At 40.4% G+C, this 26534-nt stretch overlaps 2 protein-coding genes across 3 annotated transcripts in view; both read right to left on the bottom strand.

The window, feature by feature from the left end:
• LOC139940899 (uncharacterized) overlaps positions 1 to 8037 on the bottom strand; it is a 44199-nt gene extending 36162 nt beyond the window's left edge. The window contains exon 1 of the mRNA XM_071937283.1: positions 7545 to 8037. Within this exon, the coding sequence (XP_071793384.1) occupies positions 7545 to 7578 (34 nt within the window). The 5' untranslated portion in view covers positions 7579 to 8037. The remainder of the gene's footprint in view (positions 1 to 7544) is intronic.
• Positions 8038 to 10002: 1965 nt separating this feature from the next.
• Positions 10003 to 26534, bottom strand: part of LOC139940871 (uncharacterized) — a 31705-nt gene continuing 15173 nt past the window's right edge. The window contains exons 1-9 of one of the 2 annotated variants that reach the window (XM_071937246.1): positions 22986 to 23388; positions 18868 to 21218; positions 18051 to 18125; positions 17165 to 17263; positions 16210 to 16351; positions 14208 to 14334; positions 13315 to 13439; positions 12259 to 12348; positions 10003 to 10517 (exon numbers count right to left, since the gene is read on the bottom strand). In XM_071937246.1, coding sequence (XP_071793347.1) covers positions 10408 to 10517; positions 12259 to 12348; positions 13315 to 13439; positions 14208 to 14334; positions 16210 to 16351; positions 17165 to 17263; positions 18051 to 18125; positions 18868 to 21218; positions 22986 to 23091 — 3225 coding nt within the window. In that variant the 5' untranslated portion in view covers positions 23092 to 23388 and the 3' untranslated portion in view covers positions 10003 to 10407. Of the gene's footprint in view, positions 10518 to 12258; positions 12349 to 13314; positions 13440 to 14207; positions 14335 to 16209; positions 16352 to 17164; positions 17264 to 18050; positions 18126 to 18867; positions 21219 to 22985; positions 23389 to 26534 lie in introns of those variants that run through there. The other variant, XM_071937247.1, reaches the window with a different exon arrangement.

Raw genomic sequence — 26534 nt, 5'->3', positions numbered from 1 at the left:
GGACACGTTTGGTAATAACTGAAATAAATATTAACTTAAAAACTGACTTGGTATCGAACATTGGAGAGCTGTTGATACTATAAAACATTGTGAGAAACGGCTCCCTCTGAAGTAGCATAGATTTTGAGAAAGAGGTGTTTCTCACTAAAATAATAATAATAGCTAGAAGTCTTTTATTCCTATCTGAAAGCACACAATTTCGTCCAACAAGGGTGTTTTGTCTCTCAACGTTTTCTCGCAACTTCGATGACCAATTTAGCTCAAATTTTCACAGGCTTGTTATTTTATGCTTGGGATACACCAAGTGAGAAGACTGGTCTTTGACAATTACCAAACGTGTACCTTCCCTTTAAAAAACGTGTGTATACATTTGGTAATAGAAATGAATGTCAATACAAAGTTTCTTTGGTAAGAAGTACAGTAGCTTTCGAAAGTATAAAAAATCATTTTGAGAAACATTTAATTTCGAAGTACTGCGGTTATTGAAAACGATATCACTTTTTATTCCCAAATACTTGTTTTAAAAGTTGCTCTCTGTACCAGTTTTATTTTGAGTTTCTTTTTAGTCCATTCTATGGTTTTTATTACATTTAAATTGTTGTCACTTCCTCCTATTGCTATACGGTGTTTTGTTGTGGGTGCTGTTTTCTTCTTCTTCAATGAAATGGCTCATGGCAAATGTGCTCATGGACGAGTGGGGATTCATGCCCGTGGCCAAAAGAATTGACCTACAAAAAGTATCAGAACCCTTTCAATTACAGATCGCTCTAAATGCTGAAGTGGATCGAAACGGTACAATATATTACTCCTGATACAAAACAACCATTACTTGATTATTCATCCCCCCTACCCCCCCCCCCCCCCACAGCCACCCCCCCCAAAAAAAAAAAGATAATTTCACAGGTCAATTACATTCTACCGCTCTGATGTCTTTGCATCAATAATTACACCATTGTTCTGAGGACAATACGGGCCTAATGAACAATACAAAGCGAGAAATAAGTGAATTGCTGATTTAGGTTGTCCTGGTAACGATTCAATGCACAGAGGAGGGCTTGTGAATTTGAAGAAGGTTGAATTCAAAGCCCACAATACTTATCGTGGAAGATAAAAGTGGTTGACCCCAAGTGTGTCCGGTTCACATGTAGCAAGCACCACTTTGTTAGCAGGTTCCTCAGGCTTCTGAGCTACAGTTCAATTCAATTCATTTCAAGCCAACATTTATTTTATACTACATTCTAATTGTTGCATGTACTTTACTAATGTAATAACCGTATTTATAACGCGCCTTTTTTGGCAAAGGATACGAAGTGCCAGGTATTATTACTGCAAGAAGTGGGGACGAATTTTGAGATATAAGACCTAATCCTTAAGCACCATGTAATGGTTTACAAGGTGCTGTGGCGCAATATGCTGCCAATCCAGCCAGGAACACCGGGCGAACCCCTTCTCTGTTCGATAAGTGTACTGGGTTCTTTTACATGCGTTTACACAACACATGGGACCAACGGCTTTACGTCCCATCCGAAGGACGAAGCAATGGTTATGTGTCTTGCTTAAAGACACAAGTGTCACGGCTGGGGATTCGAACCCACACTCTGCTGATCAGAAACACCAGAGTTTGAATTCGGTGCTCGTAACCGCTCGGCCACGACACTCCCTAGTGCGCTAAAAGGGAACGTACACCATTGTTTTTTTTAACCGTTCGACTGTTATTTTTTAAATTTATATACAATAAAACTTACCCGGGCAAATTTAATTTCAAATGGTGTTAGCGTTTTTGAGATGTCGCCGAAAATCTGGAGCGGTTATGTGCACGCAGGAAGAATAATAAAGTGGAATACACAAAATGATAAACGTATCCGACAGATATGTTTTTCATTTTCAATCTGTGTTGGATAACAGCTAAATCTGTCCATAACCACATTACTTCGAAAATTATCATCTGTTGTTATTGTATAGTGATAGTAATAATTAATAATAATTTGGGGGGCTAATCATCCTTACTTTCAGCTAAGAGCTAAATTGCGAAAGGACGCGGCAACAACGTGTTCGAGAAGAAGGCATGCAAGGGCGCATTCAGCTGCTAGCCACATCAACCCATTATGACAACGGAGCACAGCCAAAGATCAAAAGTGTTTGATTTTTCCCGAGGGAGGAAAACTGGATTGTCTGGAAAACCCTCGTGGCACAGCAGAGAACCAACGCACAACTCAACTCGCATATGGCCCTCTGGCCGGGAATCGAACCGGGGTCACCTTGGTGAGAGGCGAGCGCTTTACGCACAAGCCAACCAGGCCTACCAATGACGTACATTAGTGTGTCTCTTTTGCCAATAGTCTAGCTTTTCTGTATATTGACCCGGAATCTGGGACAAACTTCCATAATACATTAGAGGATCATCTCACTGCAAACATTTAAGACACTCCTGAAAGCTCACCTGTTTCAGGAGGTGTATCATCAATAACGTATCTCATGTTTGTGCCCCATACATCAGCACCTTACAGCAAACTTTTGATTTTTGCGCTTTATAAAGTTATTTTGATTGATTGATTGATTAAAATGATTGATTCTGTGTATTTTGCTCAGAGATGTCTCGGCGTGGTACAAGGGACAGACATGTTGTTTGTATAATATGATTGTGAACAATGAAAAAGCAGATTATCACCCGCAAATTTATTTAAAGAGGGTTATTGGTAGAAAACACGAAACGTCAAATGAAGTCGACCCCCTTGATATATTTAAATTGGGTTCTAGACTACAAGGCATATTGACTGACAGATCGATAAAGCGATCGGTCCTAGCACCCCGCAACGACACAGGGACCCAATTTGATCAGAAAAAGCTTATAGTACACACACAGAATATTCTTGACGAATAGGTTACCAGCCAAACATACCATGTTACAAAGTGGAATCTGTGCCTGGTATCCTGCTCCCACGACTACCGGACCGTAAACAAATTCTGTTTTGCCATCCTCAAAAAGTTTGTCCTAATTTTTTGTTTAAGGATTCCCTTTTTTCAATGGATTTGGAAAGAAAAAAAGATTTCTGCATTGAAAAGCACAATGGCTGTGGCAAACTTGATGTACTGAAGAAACAAAATTGAGACGGTAATCATGCGAGCAAAAGAGTGGAAAAAAGCACTAAAGAGCCATATATGGGACAACTCTTTTTCGAGTGGTTTTCCACTCTTTTAAGATTCAAGTTTGCATCTTTTTGAGTGATTTTTTTCACTCTGTCATGGGGTAAAACCCCTCTAAAAAGAGTGACATAACCACCACTCTTTTCAAAGAGCCGTTTATGGGCCGGGACAACTCGAAATGTAAAGAGTGGTGTTATTCACTCTTTTACATTTAGAGCGTAGTCTCGCGCGAAACAGCAGTCTCGCGAGAGTATAGATGCGGGATAATCGTTTCGCTATCACCCTGACAGACATTAACGACTGGTATTGGTATACAAGACTAATTCGTACGTAATTGTCGTTTAATTAAATTGTATCGATAGACCAGGATCCTTAGAGTCTCCGTTGTCGTGAAGAGTCCCTACTTAAGTATTAGGTCGCCACTTCATAGCTGTTAAGTTTCAATGCTTACCCTCGCTACCGTACAGTTACACCCAAGTTTCCCACGATCTGGATGGTGCTTTGAAGTACCATGCACTGACCGTGGAGTGACGCAGCAAATTAATAAAGAATCACAGTGCATCTTTGAAAATTGCTATTGTGCATTTTTGTTTCCTCTTGTAAAATCTACCCTTTATTATGAGAGCCAATTAGTGAACAGACCTTATACTACCTTCTTGTAAGTTGTAAGGGTGATGGACATTTTGCTTCGCAAAGGGTCCCTCAATCAAACATTTTTTTACCCGCGAATTGTAAGGGGTTCCAAAACAACGTTTGCCTCAATGGCTGAACTACAGCGCAATATTTTATTAGCACAAGGGGCTAACGATTTTGTTATACTGGGGAGAAGCAGTTCTGGCTATTTTAAATTAAAATTTGATTTTCTGTGTGCATTTGTACTAGGCAAGACCCTATTTAGCGCTCTTGTGTTGTTACGCTATTGTCATTTTGTTTTAAAGATAATCTGCAGCGAAGGTAAACAAACAAGAAGGCCTACTTAATCGGCATGTAATTTTTGTTAAATGCACCAAGGTCCATCCAGATGGGTTAAGTGCCACTGTGCCGCCCCCTCCCCTCCCGGTGCACCCTTCCCCGTGCCCCCATCAGATAGTTACTTCAGTGGAAGTGTTTCTGACGTGCACATGTTGTACCGAATTTTCTCTTCACAAACAGTGTCGTTTTCTTCTTCATAACTGATGAGTCTTTCAAAAAGGAGAACCTCGATTATTAGGAAAAACCTGGGAACTTTTCAATGTCACGCGAACTTACTCTACAGCAATATTTTAGTTCAACTTTAATTGTGGATAAAGAAACTTATCAAACACGGCGATCTTTTTTGCAAACTCTCGATCATTATAAGGTCTAAAGTCTACAAAACATACAGGGTCTATATTGTCTACCATGTATGTTCACTGTATATAATTTGAAAAGCAAACAAATAAGGGTAATTTATTCGTCAAAATTTCCTTCTATGTGGAGTTTGACCAAGCTCGTCCCATCATTGTAAATAACAGTTGAAGTACTTTTATGTTTATACAATATATTTTTTGGTAACGAAATACCGTATCTTCTCATAACATAACAGATAGAGCTTGTATTTATACAAACCGTATAGAGCAATGCCTCAAATTCTATATAACCGTAGAGCTCATAAAAAAAACCCGTGTTGTTATTTTAATGCATGTATGTATTTTATAATCGAGAGAATTCTAATCAGATTGTAATAATTTGAACGACAACATTCCTTATCAAGCCACCTTTATATTATGATAGCAATCATAAACATGTTTTTTCAATCAAGAGGCCCTGCCAAGTTTCCCTCGCAGCCCAGGTTTGGTCACATTAAACTAATATGCCCAAAAGGCATCGCTGCTGCTCGACGGCAGTCGTCTGCTTTTTGCCGGCCCGTTGTGCAGTATGTAGACACTGGACACCTTTGGTAATTGCCAAAGACCAGTCTTCTCACTTGGTGTATCTCAATATATGCATAAAATAACAAAACTGTAACAATTAATTGGTCGTCGAAGTTGCGAGGTAATAACGGAAGAAAAGACACCCTTGTCACACGAAGTTGTTAGCTTTCAGATGCTCGATTTCGATACATCAAAATCAAATTCTGAGGTATGGAAATCGAATTCAAATATTTTAGTGGAAATTACTTCTTTATCACAAACAACATTACGTCAGAAGAAGCTGTTTATCACAATATTTTGTACTATCAACAGCTCTCCATTGAACAAGTAAGTTTTTACGCTCACAGTGATTACCAATAGATTCCGGTGCCTTAAAAGAAAAGCATTCCTTAAAGGTTGGACCACACATTTTTGAGCACAAATTACCAACTTGATCTAACTTATGATTTCGTGGATCACAATTCGGAAAAAGACAATTTTCAGTGTAATATTAAAAAGAGAGGTACACGATGTACTTCGTTGGCTACCAGGAAAATCCACGATAACTTTTATAATATTATTTGTTTTGATCTACAAATGTACACATGAAATGGTCTAGAACCCAATTAATCAGACAATATCATCTATCAATGACCTCCAAAAATTAATCAGGAAGTATCACTATGAATAACCATTCACTCCGGGAGCAAAACCTCATCAAATCAAATGGTCAAAGTGCCCAAATCGAGCTCAATTCACCTGAACTATGGAACAATCTTCCATACCACACCAAAAACCGCCCCACCCTAGACAAGTTGCAACTCAAAAAACACATTTTTACCCACCCCAACGCACAAGAGACTTCATTGTAATAATTATCCGCTTTTAAATATTAGAGCTGTGTTTTATTATAATTATTACAAATTATCTTTAAAGGTGTGGCTCTAGTAAGAGGTACTTGATTATCCCCGACGTTTCGACTAGCATTCTCTCAAGTTTCAACAAGTTGAATTGTCCCATCGCATCAACAGAAAAGTATGTAGGATGTTGATTTTAGGGAACGATGCAGACTAAAGCGCTGCTGATAAAAGTAGCGCTTTTAAATAAGAATTGTGTATTGTTATTATTATGATTACAAATTATCTTTACAGGTGTGGCTTCAGCAAGAGGTACTTGATTATCCCCGACGTTTCGACTAGCGTTCTCTCAAGTTTCAACAAGTTGAGTTGTCCCATCGCATATCAACAGAAAAGTACGGTCTATGTGTAGGATGCACGACGCAGACTGAAGCGATGGTGATAAAAGTAGCGCTTTTAAATAAGAATTGTGTATTGTTGTTATTACAATTACAAATTATTTTTAGAGGTGTGGCTCTAGCAAGAGTTAGTTGATTATCCCCGACGTTTCGACTAGCGTTCCTCTCAAGTTTCAACAAGTTGAAATGTTCCATCGCATCAACAGAAAAGTACGGCAAATGTAGTATGTTGATTTTAGGGCACGACGCAGACTAAAACGATGTTGATAAAAGTCACCATGTCAGTTTACGTAACCTATTTTTTACTTTGGGATTATATGGTAAATGCGTTCAACATGTGGTGGATTGTAAAGTCGGACTTGACTGTGGGAATTCCTTTCTCAGGGTTCAGTGTGGTAATATTCCATGGATCAATGGTGACTTATAGATCCGTATGACGTGATTCGTTATGCTTTGCTAGTTTCATACCTGTTAAAGGCACAGGGCACCTTTGGTGATTGTAGTATTCTCACTTGGTGGTTCCCACATAAACTAACAAATCTGTGAACATTTGGACTAAATTGGTCATCGAAGTTGCAAGGAAAAAAGAAAAGAAAAACACAATTGTTGCACACATTTGTTTGCCTTCAGATGTCTAAAAAAGGCTTCACGCCTTAAGTCTTTTAACATGTGAGAAATTACCTCTTTCTCTAAACTTTTAAGTATATTTAGAGGGAGCCGTTTCTCACAGTGTTTTATACTACCAACAGCTCTCCGTTGCTCTTTAGTACCAAGTCAGTATATGCTAACAGTTATTTTGAGTAACTATCAATGGTGTCCAGTGCCTTTAAACGTAATAAAAACCACAATCAAAACAACACTTTCCACGAATTTTATGGGTACCCTTTACTGGAACGATCCAAGTTGACCGAAAGCCCCCTGTAAATAATAAAAAATAATAATAAGCTACAGCATTACAAGGCGCACTTTACTGAAAAAAAAAAAACAATCAAGGGTGCCGGTCAGGAAGAAGATAAACATTAAGTTAAAGTTTTGTCAAGATGTTGGAAAGCAAGCATGAACAAGTGTGGTTTGGGTTTCTGCTGGAAGAGAGTAGTGTTGTGTATTTTGTCTGAGGTAATTTAACGGAAAAACCCAAACACGGTGGACTGAAAAACCCCAATGCACATGCAATGCTTCGGCCTGGGCTCGAACCGGGGCCCACTATTAATTTGAAAGGTAGTGAGAGAAACCACCGAGTGATGAGCCTTACTACCGTAACTAATTCAACTTACCTACGAAGCAGGTTATAATTGGCAGATATTCCATCTTGGTAGTCAGTTATTGATCCTGTTATTGATTTCCAGGTGGTTGGATCGACCCTTGAGCAAAAACTCCAAGCGAAGTGAACAGTGGGCACTACGTCAAAAACTCCGAGGAACATTGATGTCAACGCCAATCATCGGGTACCGTTCAACGGCTCGGGACGCCCGGCAGTGTGTGGGGTACTTGAAGCCTGGGTGCGAGCTCAGAGCAGTGACGTAACTCGAGCGTCAATCTCCTGCTTATAAACTGTGTGAGTGTTCCGTTCTTCATTAGTAGTCATTGGTATTACGGGTTGTTATCTACCAATCACCCACTCGTCAGTTTCCTTGTATACTGGTCGTGGGTTCCAAGCTAAACGCTGTGCAAATGTACACGCCCCCAAACTGAGCGACAATTACACACACACATGGCGTACACAATACAAGTTGGTCGGTGGTAAACGGAGCCATAATACAAACCCGACCCCGGTGCACCCCCATTGAACACTAATGTGTGGATCGGTGGCGCTAGCACACATAATACAGAACGCCACTTGTGCGCTAAGGGTCAATGCAATGTATTCTGCGTTTGCCTTTTACCCGGTCGCATTGCACTGAATGGTGTTTTCTTTCTTCAAACATTCAATTGTAAAGATTCAATCAATAGGGAGCTTAATAAGTCTCACCCTTTCGGATACAATCGCCAAGTATGAATGAATGAATGAGCTGCCTATTGTGTCATGGTATTTTTGGTGCTGAAGATATCAAATTCAATTGAAGGGAGATTATCTCGGTAGATTGAGGGCGCTCTGACTGTTTACAGAACTGCGAAATGTTTTATATGGGTGCGTTCGTTTAGCTTCCCTGGGTCGACCCCGGTGTGTGGCGTTTTTTTTTTTCCCAGGACTAACGTGGGTAACTATCTGCACACGTTCGTCCTGGGGAAAAACCGTTACACACCGGGGTCGACCAAGGGAAGCTAAACGAACGCACCCACATACTGTACCCAATTTCATAGAGCTGGTGCAGCAGAAAATATTGCTTAAAAGTTACTGCTGAGCAAAATGTAGCAGGATACCAGTCACATCTTGTACATGGTGACACGGTATTTTGGTTGGTAACCCTATTCTGGTAGGCATAGCATGCTAAGCTGCTTTTTTTCTGCTTAAGCAGCTCATTGAAATTTTGCCATGTGAGGTGGGGCGGCTACGTGAAACAAAATTGCCGTACACTAGAAAACAGTTAAGCATAAAATAACTTGATTGTTTTTAAATACTGGTTTATTATAAATATAGATGATTTTCAAGAACATTTACACTTCTGTAAAAAAGGGATACATTTCGGAAACATATACTACACAATGATGTTAATTCTTAATGTTGATTCTCTAATCGGTATCTCTATTTGACAATGTAACGGTGTCAACTTTAACACCACCATTTCTGCAGTTCACCTCAGTGCACAATTAACACACAAAAACCCAAAACCTAAACCCAAATAACAATAAACATTGCCATAACCATTATCTCTGTGTTTTTTTCACAAACATTAATAATATTCAAGATAAGATAGATTTCCAGGTGGCATCATTATACAAAGCACATTTTCGCAGGATAATGAAACCTAAAAGAATAGATTTCCAGTGCTGATGTTTTAGTGTCACAATGATTTTTAAATAGACATGTTTGTAAGATGTTAGTTTAGATACTTTTCGTACTGAAAATATAAATTAAGCGCCCTCAAGCGTCATAGTGAGCCCAACCTGCAAATCCACTTTGCAAGAATTCGTATGTTCTACCTAAACCTCGATCAATTTTCAGGAAAACAACGGCTGTAAAACGCCCTCATTGGCACGGTTAATTCTCCTTCTTTAAAATTTAATACCATTCTAAACAACATTCTACCCGATGGGAGACTTTTGGGACGCTAGATGGCAACGGACTTTCCAGGTTAATTTCCATTGTTTGTGTAGTTCTGAGCATACGCACATCACCGATATCAATTAATTTACCTGGTAAGCCTCCATGTTGACACATATATAGAGTGCGTTTTGGCAACCCCAACCAGAAACTTTGGTCAACGGTTGAGCGTTTCCGCGCGTTCGGTTAACCTCAGCGGTGACGAGGCTGCTCAGACCAAACGGTAACCGACATAATGACTAGGTTGGGCTTGGTTTTGGCGCCGAAACGCACTCCTAGCGTCTCAAAAGTCCACCATTTGAACTTCATGTACAGACCTTGGATAGATTGACGTCCGCCATTTTGTTACACATGTAATAACACACCACCATGAGCGACAGAGACAAGAGTGTAACGTTTCCAAATTATATACAAAAAAATAGTCGAGCTTTTGAATGTTTTTTGTTTTGATTATAAAAAAGTACATTTGCATTTACACCATCCAGACGCCATTTTAGAGGTAAAACAATAACGAAACAATGGAGACGCACATATTGTGCCAAATGACGTCATGTGCATCAAGTCTAAACATTTGAACTAAGTTGTTATGAACCTTTTGATCTTAACAGGATATGCTACAAACTGTGTACTGGGTGTGCATATTATATTTGTAGAAATATTAATTACAAATAAATACAATACGAAAAACTGCTTTGCCTGGGGCCCGATTTCATAAAGCTGCTTAAGCACAAAAAGTAGCTAAGCAATATTAAAAAAATATTCTCAAAAGAAAAGTACAATCAGCCAAAAATAGCGTTACACAATGTACCATTTGTAACTGTTATCCTGCTTATTTTTGCTTAGCAGAAAACGTCCAACAATAATTTGCTACTTAAGCAGCTCTATGTGATTGGGCCCTAGTCGGTGCTTAAAATTATGAGAAAAGTGATTTTGTTTTAGCGCGAAGATTGGAGTACTACCAGAGTTAAGTGAAGCGTCATGACAGCAGCCAGAAGGGCCCTGCCTGGGCTGGTGATGGCAGTAGAGGCTCCACTCACGTCATCCACTGCGGACCAAAAAAAAATAAAAATAAAAAATAAAAAATGATAATTTACAACATTGTTTTAATTATTCGTAATTGGAAGGAACTTTGTGTTCAAACTGTTCTTGTTTATTCAAAATTACAGAGTCATTTTCGATAAGTTCTTTGTGTTTGGGTTTTCCGAAACAAGTACCTCTGATTCTCAAGCTTTATTTAAATAGATACTGGACACCTTTGGTAATCGTCAAAGATCAGTCTTCTCACTTGGTGTATCTCGACATATGAAAGAGCAAACATGGGAACATTTTAAACTCAATTGGTCGTCAAAGTTGCGAGATAATAATGAAAGAAAAAAACAATACTTGTAACACGAAGTTGTGTGCTTTTAGATGCTTGATTTCGAGACCTCAAAATCTAATTCGGAGGTCTCGAAATCGAATTCGTGGAAAATTACTTCTTTCTTGAAAACGTTACTTCAGAGGGAGCCGTTTCTCACAATGTTTTATACCATCAACCAAGTAAGGTTTTATGCTAAAAATGTTTTGAGTAATTACCGATTGTGTCCACTGCCTCTAAAGAAAAGTGTATAGTTCCAAATAATGTTATACGTCTTGATGTATAGAGTCATTTTATTTGTTTATAAAAACCAGTGCTAAATAACAAGGTATTGATTTTATGAGGTTCAATTGAGACCCAATTCACACAAAGGTCATTTTTGTCGACTGGGGTCGACATTGCCTGGTACCAAACACATGTTTCAACGAACAAGAGTAGGCCTATCAGTCGACAATACTATTATTAACATCTAAGCAATACTATCCGGAGGACATATGCAATAATGTCCGCCGGACGATTATGCATATGCAATCGTGTCCGCCCAGACGCTGCTGCATAATACAATTGTGTCTGCCCGGACACATTTGCATATGCAGCTGTGTCCGCCCCATGCAAAACCGTCCTTGCAGTTAATTAAACGCCCTTGGTCGACGGAACACGTTCGCCATTTTTTTTTACAAGCTAAGTGCATGTCATGAATGACATGGGAAATGTTCGGCCGTTGGGTATTCGCTGCAATCATAAAATACGTGAATATTCATGCTGCATACGTAGGTTCAGTGCATGCACGCTCGCTTAAGCGCGCACATACATGTACATGTCCGCCGGACGGTTTTTGCACAGCCCGGACACGATTGCATATGCATGGCGGACACAATTGCATCTGACACCGGCGCTCTTTACAAAGTGCCCTGGGGTGGATTTCACAAAGAGTTAAGACTAGTCTTATCTCGAGTTAGGGCGACTTACTCGTCCTAACTTAGCACTAGCCACACGTTTTGTATATCTCTTAGGACTAGTCCTAAGTTAGGACTAGTCCTAACTCTTTGTGAAATCGACCACTGGTCTACAACATTCCTTTGAATTTTCTCAGCTCACTAAAGCATCTTGCTCAAGGACACAAGTGTCATAACCGGGATTCGAACCCACACTTCGATGACTTAACCACCAGAACTTGAGATCGATGCTCTAAACCACCTGCCGTCGATTTCACAAAACTCTTCCTAACTTAAGACTAATCTTAGGACTTAGGACGAGTCCCAACCCTGCACGCAGACCTTAAAGTTAGGACGAGTTACTCGTCCTACCTCGAGATAAGATGAGTCCTAACTCTTTGTGAAATCGACCCCTGGTCCATGAACAAGCTTGACCATAAAAAGCAAACTCCGAGCGCGCCAATTGCTGACCGTCGAGTTCCCTGTCTTCTTACCATTGCATAATGACGTTGGTGAGTACTCGCCGAGGTTACCAGCCTGTTCCATCCTCTTGAATTCGTTGTGCATTTCATCAGCGTTTGGCCCTGTAATACAGAGGCAAAAAGTTCAGCGCATTCTGTTGGTACAGTTTTATTTATGTAATAATTATGGATATTTATCAACACTTTTATATTTTTGTATCAACCCTTTTATTTATTGTATCATCACTATTGCAATGTATACTATGTTTGGTTTTTACCCATACACCGATGTGTGTTAGCTTTGTATACTCAGTACTTTCCCTAGTCCTGCGAAGAAAACAAATATCACAGGCATGTTACTCGGGTGGGATTCGAACCCACGACGCTTGCAATTCTAGAGCAGTGTTTTACCAACTAGACTACCGAGGTTGCCCGGTAGCTAGAGGCAGTTCGAATCCTATGTTTTGGCAGCGGGTACCGCAACGATATAAACGATGTTAAATTTTGCATCGGGGGTAAAGAATACTTATTTTGGTTTTTACCCATGCACCGATGTGTGTTAGCACTGTATTACAATGTATAATCGATAGCTAAAGAACGTGAACACCCTTTGAATCGAAATGTTCACATGTTCCATTATTGGATATCTGCATTTTATACATGATTAAAATAACCCAGCGGTCGTTCTTTTGCTGCAAAGCCATTGGACACTTTCGGTAAACAGTATTGTCCAAAGGCCCAAACTTCGTGTATCACAACTGATATAAAAAATAACAAACCTGTGAAAATTTAGGCTCAATTGGTCATCGGAGTCGGGAGAAAATAACGGGGAAAACCCACCCTTGTTTCCGCACGTTTCGCCGTGTCATGACATGTGTTTAAAATAAATCCGCAATTCTCGACAACGAGAATTGTTCATTGTTTTATAGTTTTTTCGAAAATAAAGCATTTCATGGAATTATATTTTAAGATAAGTCTTTCACCATTACCTTCTGTAAACCCTGCAAGTTATGTGTAAATCTATGAACTTTTTTTTCTGTTCCCAAAGTGTATAATGGCTTTAAAATAATTATTCAAACAGAAAGTTACCAATGAGGTAGAATTTGAGTGTTGAGCAGCCAGTGGATTGGTCCACCACGGGATCCTGCACAGCAACCACTTGCCACATCTCAAGAGAGTTCATTGAGTCTCGCATCTTTTGCCGAAACTTGTAGCTATAAGAATTGAGAAAATATAGCCTTATTAACAAATCGTTTATTCAACATTTATTTCGAAATCCGAACAATATGAATACAATGGTTACAAAGTAATAAATTAGAATAAGAATAGCACATAATATGCAGCCGGAGTGTTTGCCAATCAAGGTTGGAAAACTATGGAAAGCCATAAAGGCACAAAGCCACAGTTTTTCTCAAAGTTAAACAATATTCAAAAATAGTGTTGAGTGTGTTGTAAATAGAATTACCAGTCATGGGATGTTTTTATTTGTTCAATTAAAAGTTTGCAGAAAAAAATGATTTTGACACAACGTCTGTTAACTCGATTGAGTCCATGCCAATTGGCGCGGTTTGTTTATTAAATAGAAAGGTCTCGCAAATGATCGGTGCGCAAAGGATTCTGGGTGAAATCATGGCACACTCATTTTGAAGCAACGTGATCACACACCACTATAAAAAGTGGCATAGTTACATCTTGACAGCTTGGTTCATTTTGCACCTGTAGGCCTACTTGGTTTTCCAAGATGCATCACGTTAGATATTCAAGATGGCGCCTGTGCATAATATGGGTTATTGGTGGCACGGCCCATGACAATGTGCAAAAATGTGCCTTTTGAACAAATTCTATTAAATGTGCTCAAATTGCAGTACTCCATGCAGTACTCCATTTACACTACAAAAACCCATTGGGAATTTCTTCAACATAGACCACAAGCAAAGGTTAATTCTTTTTTAAATAAATGGAAAACCTTAATTACTACTCACGGATCAAATGAAGTTGTACTTGGGAATTTCAAGTATTCCACACGTCCCGTTTCACTGTCAGGCTGCAGGGTGCTGCATGCGAGTTGACCCGTATTCGTTGAGGTCAAATGGAAGGGGACATCCATAACTGATTCATTAAAAAAAAGTCAAGCAGGTAAAAATAAAGAATAGTTCAGAAAATATTTTAGCGAAATTAGTGTGATGTTTTCATGTCTAATATATGATTCAGTTCTGATAGCGGTTTTCATTCGCGAAGGTCGTCCCAAAAAGTGTATTACTTTAATTTACTAAGAACCATACTTATAATTAAAGAACATTAGTGATGTGAAACAAGCTAAATGCAGCCAGATATGAAACACAGGGGCGAACGCTCTTCTTGGCGGAAAGTTCACTGTGTTCTTTCACGTCAATTGCACACGGGACCTACAGCTTCAAGTCCCAAACCGAAGGACGAAGCAATAGTGTGTGAGAAGTGTATTGCTTTTGGACACAAAATGTCAAGACCGGTATACTTGAACCAATACTCTGCTGATCAAAAACACCTAATGACACCAGTGTCAAGACCAGGAATTGAACCCACACTCTGCTGATCAGAAACACCTGAGATTGAGTTCGGTGTGTATGGGGTAGGATGCAATTAAAGTAAGGTTGGCAAACAATCAAGGGTTACTGTCTTGCTTTTAATAACAAGCGTCAGGACCGGTATTCGAACCCACTCTCTGCTGATCAGAAACATCAAAGCTTGAGTCAGTTGTACTTGACCGCCCGTCCACGACACAACATTATTATAATCTGTAAACAGATACTATTGTGAAATTTTGTTTAAAGGCACCGGACACCTTTGGTAGTTTTCATAGACCAGTCTTCTCACTTGGTGTATCTCAACATATGCATAAAATAACAAACCTGTGAAGATTTGAGCTCAATCGGTCATCGAACTTGCGAGAGAATAATGGAAGAACAAAACTTCCTTGTCTCACGAAGTTGTGTGCTTTCAGATGCTTGAGTTCGAGACCTCATCAGCTGAGGTCACGAATTCAATTCAAATATTTTAGTAAGAAACTACTTCTTTCTCAAAAATTACGTTACTTCAGCGGGAGCCGTTTCTCACAATGTTTTAACTAAATATATAAGATGTTCTGCCAGTTGTTATGGAAGCAATGGCCGGTGCAATGTTCGACTGTTTACGTTTTGCCATTAATCTTTTGCAATAGACTGTGCAAGTCTCGCGCAGATTTGAACTTCCGGGACCATTGTGGTCCCAACCTTATGGAGTTTTACGTTGGGGAGATTCTGTTTCGTCCATTACTTTAGTTTAATATAGTTTCTGACTATAAAAATGACATATGTTGTTAAAAATGTAATACTAATTAACAACATATAAAAGTAAAAATAAAGTCATCATAAAAACGAAGAAAAACCGATGTTTAAACTTGACCTCAGGTCAGGTTACTTGTAAAAAATTAAGAATTTGTGCCCATCTCCGATCACGAAACTTACGCAGACGCTTGTTTTGGCAGCGCGGGGTGGAAAGCCTTTTCATTGGTCGCTTAGGCGTCGGCTTCCTCTTTAAAATGCGTCACGCGTTTATCTAACGCCCTTGCGACCATCGTGCGTCCGCGTATAAACCAGCTTTCAGTAGTTTCACATTCGGGCGTAGATTTACAAAAGGGGTTTCAAAACATTTAAGATCAAACAAACATCCTTGTCCCAGAGTTTTACTTTTGTCTATACATAGACTTTAACCGATAATTGTGTATTAGTTTAAAAAGCTAAAACTAATTTAAACAAGCTCTAATGGGTATTTTTGTTGTTCAGATTCGGCATTAAGAAAAAATTAAAGCAAATATTTGATTCATAAAAAAATTAAGTTCTTCAGTTGTCGTGTTTTCTCGCTCCGGTGCGCCCGAGACTTGCACAGTCTATTGCGAATTATTTTGCTTAAAGTGTTTTGTTCAGGGAAGGACAGACCCCGTGATTTTATGATAGCAATATTATTTACCCGAGGCCCGACCGGAGAGCGGCAAATTGACATCGGTGAAAACGGCTCGTTTGACGGTACTGCTGATGTTGCCGTGCTTGCCTGTCATGTCACCGACCGCACACCGGAACTGGTTCTTCGTGTCGCATTGAGTGTCATAGTCCTGCATGGGAGCATTAGGTAGAGGTGGAAAATATGTTAAATATCATTTTATGATAAAATAACACCAAGTAAGTATTTGGCGCAGTTAAGTGTTGTTTTCTGGCGTCATTTTTCGGCCTCTTGTCGATTTTACCGCCCCCTACAAAATTAAAACAAAGGTTGTATACTAAATAAGACAGTGAAACATTTTCTATTATTGATTCAATTCGACCTGACGTCAGGGAACGTACCAACAATCCTTTTTTGTGCGATGTTATAGGGTCAATGTCCCGTTTGTTATACATTGCAGTTTGCATTTCAGGCGTTTACACGATTATGAGTGGACTCCCACAATGATGACGAGCGTGTTGCAGAGTTTGGCGTTGGTGCAAAGTTAGTGGCAGGAAATTCTGTCGTCGTCCCCGCCCCCCCCCCATACGGCAAACTTTGTACAAACTACTTCTGATAGCGCCCTCTTTTGAATTAACTACTTCTGACAGCGCCCTATTTTGAATCAACCTCCTTCAGCCCTAGACTGGGCCCCTGTCTTTATCCGCAAGGATAAGAATGACGTCAGACGTTCAGGCCATGTTAATTTTTCATATAGAGGACAGAATCTCTGGGACAGATTTACCTAAGCCACCGGCTACCAAGTACCACTCAAGTAGAAGTACCATTTCAAAATATCAAGCTTGGACAATATTCCCCCCAGTCGCTCGACTTCTAGTTATAGCTATAATCAGAACACTCAGAGGATCAGGATTTCAATCGAATAGAATAATTTGAAATATATTTTGAGAACAGAAAATTAAAGCCATTTTATGTTTGTACTTACAATATCTATCATTACACCATATGGGTTGAAGACCTCTGCGAAGCCGAGGCATCCATCCATAATTCGCCCAGGACGAAAGTTCCAGTAAAATATGTCGGTCTAAGGGATGATTAAAAGTACCTCTGTTTAAAAATCGACAAATAGAACAATAGCTCCCTTTAAATGCAGTGGACACTATTGGTAATGACTCAAAATAATTTTCAGCATAAAAACTTACTTGTTTACAAGTAATGGAGAGCTGTTGATAGTATACAACATTGTGAGAAACGGCTCCCTCTGAAGTAACGTAGTTATCGAGAAAGAAGTAATTTTCCACGAATTTGATTTCGAGACCTCAGATTTAGAATTTGAGGTCTCGAAATCAACCATCTGAAAGCAGACAACTTCGTGTAACAAGGGTGTTTTTTCTTTCATTATTATCTCGCAACTTCGACTACCAATTGAGTTCAAATTTTCACATGTTTGTTATTTTATACATATGCTGAGATCCACCAAGTGAGAAAACTGGTCTTTGACAATTACCAATAGTGTCCACTGCCTTTAAAAGAGCTGAGATTTCGTAAAATGGGAATTCCTACGTGGGCTGCATGAGAGTTTCAACCAGTATGATCACACAGTAGCCATTTTACTATAAGTTTAAATTTAGTTGATCTTTTCACACAAGACTTTCTAACCCGGCAAACTCCCGGGAAATAGTCATTTTCTGGGATATGGTTAACTCTGTGTGGGAGGGTTAAACGGTATATCTTCGGGGTACTGAGTGTTTCCTAGAAAAGAAATTGCATCAAGTGTGAAACGAACATGGGATGGCAGTGGGGTTAAAACTGGAAAGGAATTTCATAGGGTTTTGTTTCATGTGAATTGGCTCTGTAGGTCCAAAACGTACCTGTGCGTTGTTAGAATACAGTCCAATTTCCACAGTGGTGTCACCCAGTGCTCCAGTATGGTATCTCGTCTGACTCTACGGAGTAAAACATGATAGATATCAAATAAGACTTGAAGGTGGAAGGATAATAGGAAATATTTTTACAACTTTGAAAACGTGTAGGTACATCTCTTTTGAGGGATTAAGGTTCTGAGAAGAAACGTGAGGACTCGACGATTCTTCGGACAGTATGAATGGTAAAGATTTAGTGTTTTATTGGGTAAGGAAGGGTAACGCTGTTTTAGGAAATTATACATGTAAAAATTCATGCCCTGGTTTGTCCACGCTGACAAAGGAGTATTTTTTAAATATGCTCATATTTATGTGGTCCTAGATTGGTCAATACTTCAAGCAACAGTGAGCATAAAAACGTACTCTGTGAGTTAAGCACTGCAACTGTTGATGGTGTAAACTGTTTTGAGAAATTATTCCCTTCAAAGTAGTACGGTTTTGATAATGATTCATCAAAAAAAATTTGAATCTGAGATTTATGCACCAATCGATTTCTGAGGGCCCTTTTAAAAATCTTGCGGTCATAGATGCGTCTTGTACTCGATGTCACCTCGCTTAAAATGGATAGATTTGACTAGGTCTTGTGACAGTACACCTTGATGGTTTGTTGCCGCTTTCTCAGCAAGTATAGACAATGTATTCAACTGAAACTTTAAGCGGTGATTTTTGTGGTGTCCTTATTTACAATATTGTGCCTTTATCTTTAAATCCTTGATTAAAAATAATGTGCCTGCATGAATCGGTTGCATGAATTAATTTAACTAACCACTTTCAAGTAACCAGTGAAGTCTGCTGTTGTGACGTCAGCTCTTGCTCGCATGATGAAGTCATCTTCATTTGTTTTACGGTCGAGTGTGGCACAAACCCATCTCGACCCATCCTCGCTCTTGTGAATCACCATAGAGCGACCGATAATACTACGCGGCCCTGCGAGTGCCGAGTTGGTGTCATGGTATACGTGAGTCATTGTGTCTGGTATCCCGGAGAAGGATCCAAACTTACCGCTTAGATCCCCCATCTCGTACATGTCTTGCGTGCCCTTAGGAGGGGAACCAATGATCCCAAAAGGGTTGTAGTGTCCTTGCACGCTTGCGGAGCTACACGGGGCCGACTTGCTCTCCCCATCGATGGGCAACTTGTGGACGTGCCACCCACCGGCAACGCTGCTCAATCCGGCAATATTGATGTGAACTTGTACCGGATCGAAGTCCGAGTCCTGTTTGAAGGTAACATCTCCGGAAACCGGACCATCGGACCATAACTCTGCTGTGCTTTCCGTGGGCGGGATCTCTAATAATCCGGCGCACGCTATCCTGGGAGCACCCCCGTTGACCTCGTGGATGACGATAGAGCGTCCGGTAACGGAGTACGCGCCGCTAAGAGGCAGCCGAGTCGCCGTGAAGAACAACTTACCCGACCCGACGTTCATCGTACTCGTGATGGTGAGCTGGCCAAGCATCTTGGATAGATCTCCCAGCTCGCAGCGTAGTGGGTATTCCGGTGAGCACTGATCATAACCCTCATCTAGCCGCACACCAAACGGGTTGAAGTGACCCTCACAACTGGCGCAGCGTTTGTCCTGGGCAGTGTAGTCATTCCCGACGGCCGTTTTATGTACGTGCCAGTTGTGGCCGTAAGTGGTCCCCGTGCCGTCAGCGTACGCCATCTCGATGTAAATGGAGGTGTCTGCGTCGGGGTTGTCCACGTCCTGCCGGAAGACGATCTTTCCAACAGCCGGAGACGTGAAGACTGCTTTGACCGTCTTTTGTTGGGTCGGGTACCCAATAGATGCGTACACCCAACGGTCACCCGCACTCTTGTGAATCACAAGTGACCGCCCGATGATGCTGTTTTGTCCGAAAAGAGGCAAGTTCCAATCGTAAAACGTTTCGTTGAAATTGTCATGACCCGTCAGGAGACCAAACTTGCCGCTCAGGTCTCCAACCTCGTACTGGTCGTTCGTGCCAAAGCCAGGTTGCGGGAAAGATCCGATTTGGTAAGGGTTGAAGTGACCAGCAACGTTGTCCGAACTAGCTGGTGCGTCACTGGCGTAGGTACGAGGTGGCGGAGGTAACACGTGCACGTGGAAACCACCCGCCATTGCTCGAAGATTCTTCAGATCTACTTCAATCTTAGTGACGTCATAAGGAGAGTTTTGATGAAACATGACGGTTCCTGATACATCATTGACACTAAATAAAGCTTTCACTGATTTGGGTAGCAATTCCGTAATTCGCGCACATGAAACGGGAGCACCGTCGACGCTGCTTAATACCAGTGATTTCCCCAATACCGAATACTCGCCGGACAACGGCAAGTTGGTATCAATAACGTAGTACGTCGAGTATGATGGGATGGGCTCAACGGTGACGTCATCAAACTTTCCAGAGAGGTCTCCGATTTGGCAACTCTTCGGGTCGTCGTTCACACATGTCGTGACGTCATCTCCGGTCGGGTTGTACACCTCGGAGTTTGTTCTCTCGCACCGAGTCTCGAGATCCATTGAAATCTCAAACCCACTATTGCTGCTGATTCTCCAAGAGTATGTCATTTGGGCCGAGGGGTCAATTACATCATAAAGCTCCACAAAGATTGACGTCACAGCCTGCGGGTCGTCCCTCTCCTGACGGAATGTGACCGTGCCCGCAAACGGCTCGTCAAATCTCGCAAGTGCCGTCAGCACAGCGCGGGAGTTGGCAACATGCGCGCAGTACTTTGTCATAGTCCCAACCTCCTGTAAAACGAGAGTTCGTCCCGTGATGCTTTGCGGTCCTGTCAGGGTGATCACATGGTTGGTATAGTCTCCACTCCAGTTGCCATTTGCTAGTACTTGACTGGTATTGTGGGCAGCCGTCAAGTCACCACCGTGGGCATAAACACCACCGAGGAGTGCAGCGTCACACGACGGTCGTTGACCGTATAACATTGGCTTCTCGTGGATTGACCATGTATAGTTACCCGGTGCTAGACCAACCAAACCAACGCTGATCGTGACAGCTGGTCCGGGGTTCATCTCCCGGAAATGTACCTCACCGGAGGCCCCGTTCATGCTGAAACTAGCGATGTGCAGGTTGACCTTGTCCATCTGTGCAGAGACTATAGGCAGAATGCACGCACCTGCAATAATAAGAAATACGACGATTGTTAATATTATTTTAAAGACACTGGACACCTTTGGAAATTTTCAAAGACCAGTCTACTCACTTGGTATATCTAATAATAATAATACACGGTTTTTATATAGCGCTTTTTCACGGGGTGTCTCAAAGCGCTTTCGACATTATTACCCCTGGTCACTGGGCCTTAAATCATTCCTTAAACCATCTCAGCTCCCTGGGGAGTATACAGCCTGTGCGACAATTATATGCGCTACATGGCTAAAACCAATCACAAGAACCATCTCTGCCCTCACAGGTACCCATTTACCCCTGGGTGAAGAGAAGCAATTATAGTTAAGTGTCTTGCTCAGGGACAAAAGTGTCCAACCAGGATTCGAACCCACACTCTGCTGAACAGAAACATCAGAGCTTGAGTTCGGTGCTCTTATCCTCTCGGCCACGACACCCCAGTAACCACCTCAACATTATGCTCAAAACAACTAACCTGTGAAAATTTGAGCTCAATCGGTCATCGAAGTTCCGATATAATAATGACAGAAACAAAACAAACTTGTCACATGAAGTTGTGTGTGCTTTCAGAATAATATGCTTTGATTTCGAGACTTCATACTAAATCTGAGGTCTCGAAATCAAACCACGTTACTTCAGAGGGAGCTGTTTCTCACAATGTTTTATACTATCAACCTCTCCCCATTACTCGTAATCGATAAAGGTTTTATGATAATAATTATTTAAATAGTGTCAACTGCCTTTAAGGACTATTCCTGCCCAGATTAACGTCCGTAACATGACGTCGTGTGACAGGACTGAAATTGTCAAAAATGTACGAATGTTTGGTTTAAATATTCAAAAAATTGTACCAGTATGTTAAAACTGTTGTCTAAAAGAACTTTTCACCGGCCTGATACTTCACTCGACGGCAACGAAGGCGATTGCATCCAACCCTGGCCAATGTATTGGTGCCCTTAAAATGCATCATAGGTGGCCCTTTACCAAAGAGAAAATGCCTTGGTACCCTTTGAAACAGACATGCCTGAAAGGGTCATCACAGAAAAGTTATCAAATCAATGTACAAGTTGTTGGTTATATCCATTTTTGGGCGACAGGTTGTGGTGGATCTGATCCTTAATTCCATTGAACGAGACAGTGTTTTTTTCAACAGAGGGCGGTTTGAATGTAAACATAGGTCACATCGTCTAATGTTACTCAACTTTAAAAATGCCAATTAGGAGGCATCAGTTTTTGTAAACTTGTTCTTTTTATGCCGAACTCCGACCTCACAGGTGAGTTAACGCTTCATAATAAGCCACAGCAGGAATGCAAACTAGACAATCGAGGCCAAAATAATCCCCCCTTCTGCCCTGAATAATACAGAAAAGACACCCGTATCATGCCATAGGGATTGGAACATCCTTCCACATTTAGAGATCAATACTTCTACATGTGTGATAAATAATAAAAGTCATCTTCGACAATAACAGCTATGTGAGTCAATTTTACAGACTTGCCTCAAACTTGCTAAGCAGTAAATGATTGCTGAATGTGCCTGCAATAAGCGTACTTTTGTAACTGGTAGACAATTTTGATTGGAAAGTGTTTATTGTGCTGTGCATGCACCACAAAAATGCTGCGCAAGATATAGCAAATGACACAGGTCGATTTGAAGCAAAAGACCACTATTCTCTACATGGATCGACACCGTTAAATTAATGACATGTAAACCATAACTTCACACTTTACTTTGCTTAATCCAAGTTTTACTTACAGAGAAATAAGCTCACGGTAAGCGTGCTTCTTGCCGACATGCCGCCGGGCTTGCGACGCGTTTTCCCCGGTGTATACATCTCCAATTGCACGGTCACTTCGATCATGGATGAACTTCGATAGCTTCGTTTCCAACCAGACAGCAAAAACCTACACACCACAAAAATTGTAACTACCGATAGCAGTACTAGTTCGTTTTTCAATATGAACGATGAACTGATATACAAATGATCCTACCAAATGAAGCGGAACGAACCAATAGGTACCCTACAATGGGTTTGCTGGATCAGTTTTGGAATAATAGCCCTAATTCTATGAGTAGGCCGGCCTATACACAGCGAGTCACAGTGTTGGCTACAGTCACCTTGCGCGGCTTATCGAGAAATGTCAGCCTGCCACTTGCAAGCAAAACTGAATGTGATTGTTAAATGTCACAAGGAAATGACAATATGTACTGGTATAAGCTTATACATCACTACACCTGATTGTAGGTTCTAAAACCACTACCTGTCAGCCTTTTGAGCTTTTAGCTGCGTAAACCACTCAGCAGGATTTGAGTAAACACGGACTTAACTATTGCAAATACCAAGCTACTTCCTGCATGGTGGCGCTTTAAGTGTTTTTTATCTTGTGTGTCATCGTTGTTGTTTCCGTATACCGCGCTACTATCTCCGACCTATGAAATGTTCAAATGTAAACCCATACCCAAAAACCATTACTATCAAACAATTACTGGATAGTATGTTTTATTTAGCTGTTTCAATAAAGGGGAATAAATCTCTAATCTCCTTTAAAAAGACAAGGGTACATAATAATATAGAGTGAGAGAAAGAGTAGAATTTACACTAAAACCAGTCACGGTTAAACTTTCCGCGTGGCAGCGGAAGAAAAAGTCAAATAGAAACACGGCTTAAAGGCAGTGGACACTATTGGTAATTACTCAAAAAAATTGTTAGCATAAAACATTTCTTGGTGACGAGTAATGGGGAGAGGTTGATGGTATAAAACATTGTGAAAAACAGCTCCCTCTGAAGTGCGATAGTTTCCGAGAAAGAAGTAATTTTCCACGAATTTGATTTCGAGACCTCATATTTAGAACTTGAGGTCTCGAAATCAACCATCCAAACGCACACAACTTCGTGTGACAAGGGTGTTGGTGTTCTTTCATTATTACTCGCAACCTCGATGACCGATTGAGCTCAAATTATACACAGGTTTGTTATTTTATGCATATGTTGAGATACACCAACTGTGAAGGCTAGTCTTTGACAATTACCAATAGTGTCCACTGCCTTTAAAAGTGGCATGTGTCATTTCTCTTTGGTATGGGTATTCTAAACAACCAGCGCGACGGAACGGATCACATAGCATAAACAGAGGCAAGCGCACAACACCAATAGTCCGGTTCACCAGTGCAGCACGGTGTTTCGAAAATACCTTGGCCTGCAAACAATATACTGTTATATTTTGAAAGCTTATTTAATTTGGCGACACAGATACATTTTTTAAAGAATTGTCCCCCGTTGTACACAGTGCCACATACAGTCCCACAAGAGGGTTCAAGGTGAACAATTATTCAGTTTTGAGATGTACTCATTGTCCAATAAAAATACAGTTCCGAATTTTGAAAAGACCTTGACCTGCAAACTTACATATTTGTTTTTTGAAAAGCTTATTTAATCTGTTGACACTGATCGGTTGATACAGAATTTCTCCAATTGTTTACAATGCCCAATATCACTAAAGTTTTTTTTAAAGGAAATGGAACTTGTCAACACACGAAATAAAATCAATTAATCATTCACAAGTTTAAAGAGGGGTCAGGTTCAAATTCAGTTTTGGGATGTATTGTCAAATAAAAATACAGTTGCAGATTTTGAAGACTCTGTTTTACAAACGTATTTGAAAGCTTCTTGAATTTAATATACAATGAATGTTCCCCCATTGTATACAGTGCCCAGTACTAAAGTTATTTTGAAGGAAATTAAACTTAATTGTCAACACTAGAAATAAAATCAATAGTCTTTCAAAACTTTAAAGGGTGGACATGGTCAACATTCATTTTTTGATGCACTCGTTGTCCGATAAAAATAGAGTTGCGACTTTGAAAAAGACTTTGTTCTGCCTAAGTATATGTTTTAAAAGCTTATTTAATCTGGCGAGACTGGTCTTTAAAGAAATTTCTCATATTGTATACAGTGCCAGATACTAAAGATATGTTGAAGAAAATGAAAATGGAACTTGTCAACTCTCAAAATTAAATCAATTAGTCATTCACAATTCATTGAACAATAAACAGTTGCGAGTTGCGAGTTGGCGACACTGGCCATTTTCGAAGATTTTTTTTCAAAGAAACGCATACCTTCCCTTTAAAAAAGGAAACCCCAGCCTGTTCACAAGATGACAACATTGCACAGCAGAATCATTAGTTACCATGGTAACGGTTTAACAGTTCCCATGGCACTTTACGGGCGTAATCCTTCGCAAGTTGCGTCGCAACCCCTTCAGGCTGTTTTCACTTTAAGCGAACTTTTGGAGACGTTTGCAGTTATTTTTCTTTCGAGTCCCAAGCGCCACACTCACACACATGCATTCACTTTCACCTCGGGTAAGAGCTCTTGAGAATTAGTGAGAGTTGTTGGAGCCAAAAGGGCGTCATCGCCATCTTGAAATGTTTCCACGAGCAACTTGGGCAGAAAGTAAAGTCTTAAAGACACTGGACACTATTGGTAATTGTCAAAGACCAGTCTTCTCACTTGGTGTATCTCAACATATGAACAAAAACAACAAGCCTGTGAAAATTTGAGCTCATTTGATCATCAAAGTTGCGAGATAATAATGAAAGAAAAAAAAAACCCTTGTCACACGAAGTTGTGTGCTTTCTGATGCTTGATTTCGAGACCTCAAACTCTAAATCTGAGGTCTCGAAATCAAATTCGATGAAAATGTCTTCCCTCTCGAAAACTACGTCACTTCAGAGGAAGCTGTTTCTCACAATGTTTTATACTATCAACCTCTCCCTATTACTCGTTACCAAGTAAGGTTTTGTGATAATAGTTATTTTGAGTAATTACCAATAGTGTCCATTGCCTTTAAAGGGTCTGTTTAACCGGAACTTATATGTTGCCAAGATCCGCCTAAAAGAAGCTCCAGGCGCTTCGTTTGGTAATGACTCTGACAATTATTGCCAATAACAATTTATTTGGCAAGGACAACTTACCAATATAAAATATTAACTTATCAATATAAGGTACACCGTGTCGATATGGTGCAACAGGTGTCCTAAATACAAACGACTTGGAGCGCGTTAAGCAATTTGAATCAAGTTACGATGGAAGTGCATGTTCTGTTTTCTCTACAAACCTGAGCCTCCATATAGACTATTGTTCTAATTTAACCTTGCAGAAAGCCATTGACATGACTTACATCTGTAATCTCCGAGAATGCAAACTATGTTACGCCATATCACCTTCACGAGACGATTTCTTTTTATCTTTTTGAAAAGAAGATTGGCAGAGGTTTGGATTTGTGAAGGTTTATTTGATCCACA

Source organism: Asterias amurensis, chromosome 8 (genome assembly GCF_032118995.1).
Source record: "Asterias amurensis chromosome 8, ASM3211899v1".
Lineage (NCBI taxonomy): Eukaryota > Metazoa > Echinodermata > Asteroidea > Forcipulatida > Asteriidae > Asterias > Asterias amurensis.
This window is presented reverse-complemented; position numbering and strand designations above follow the sequence as displayed.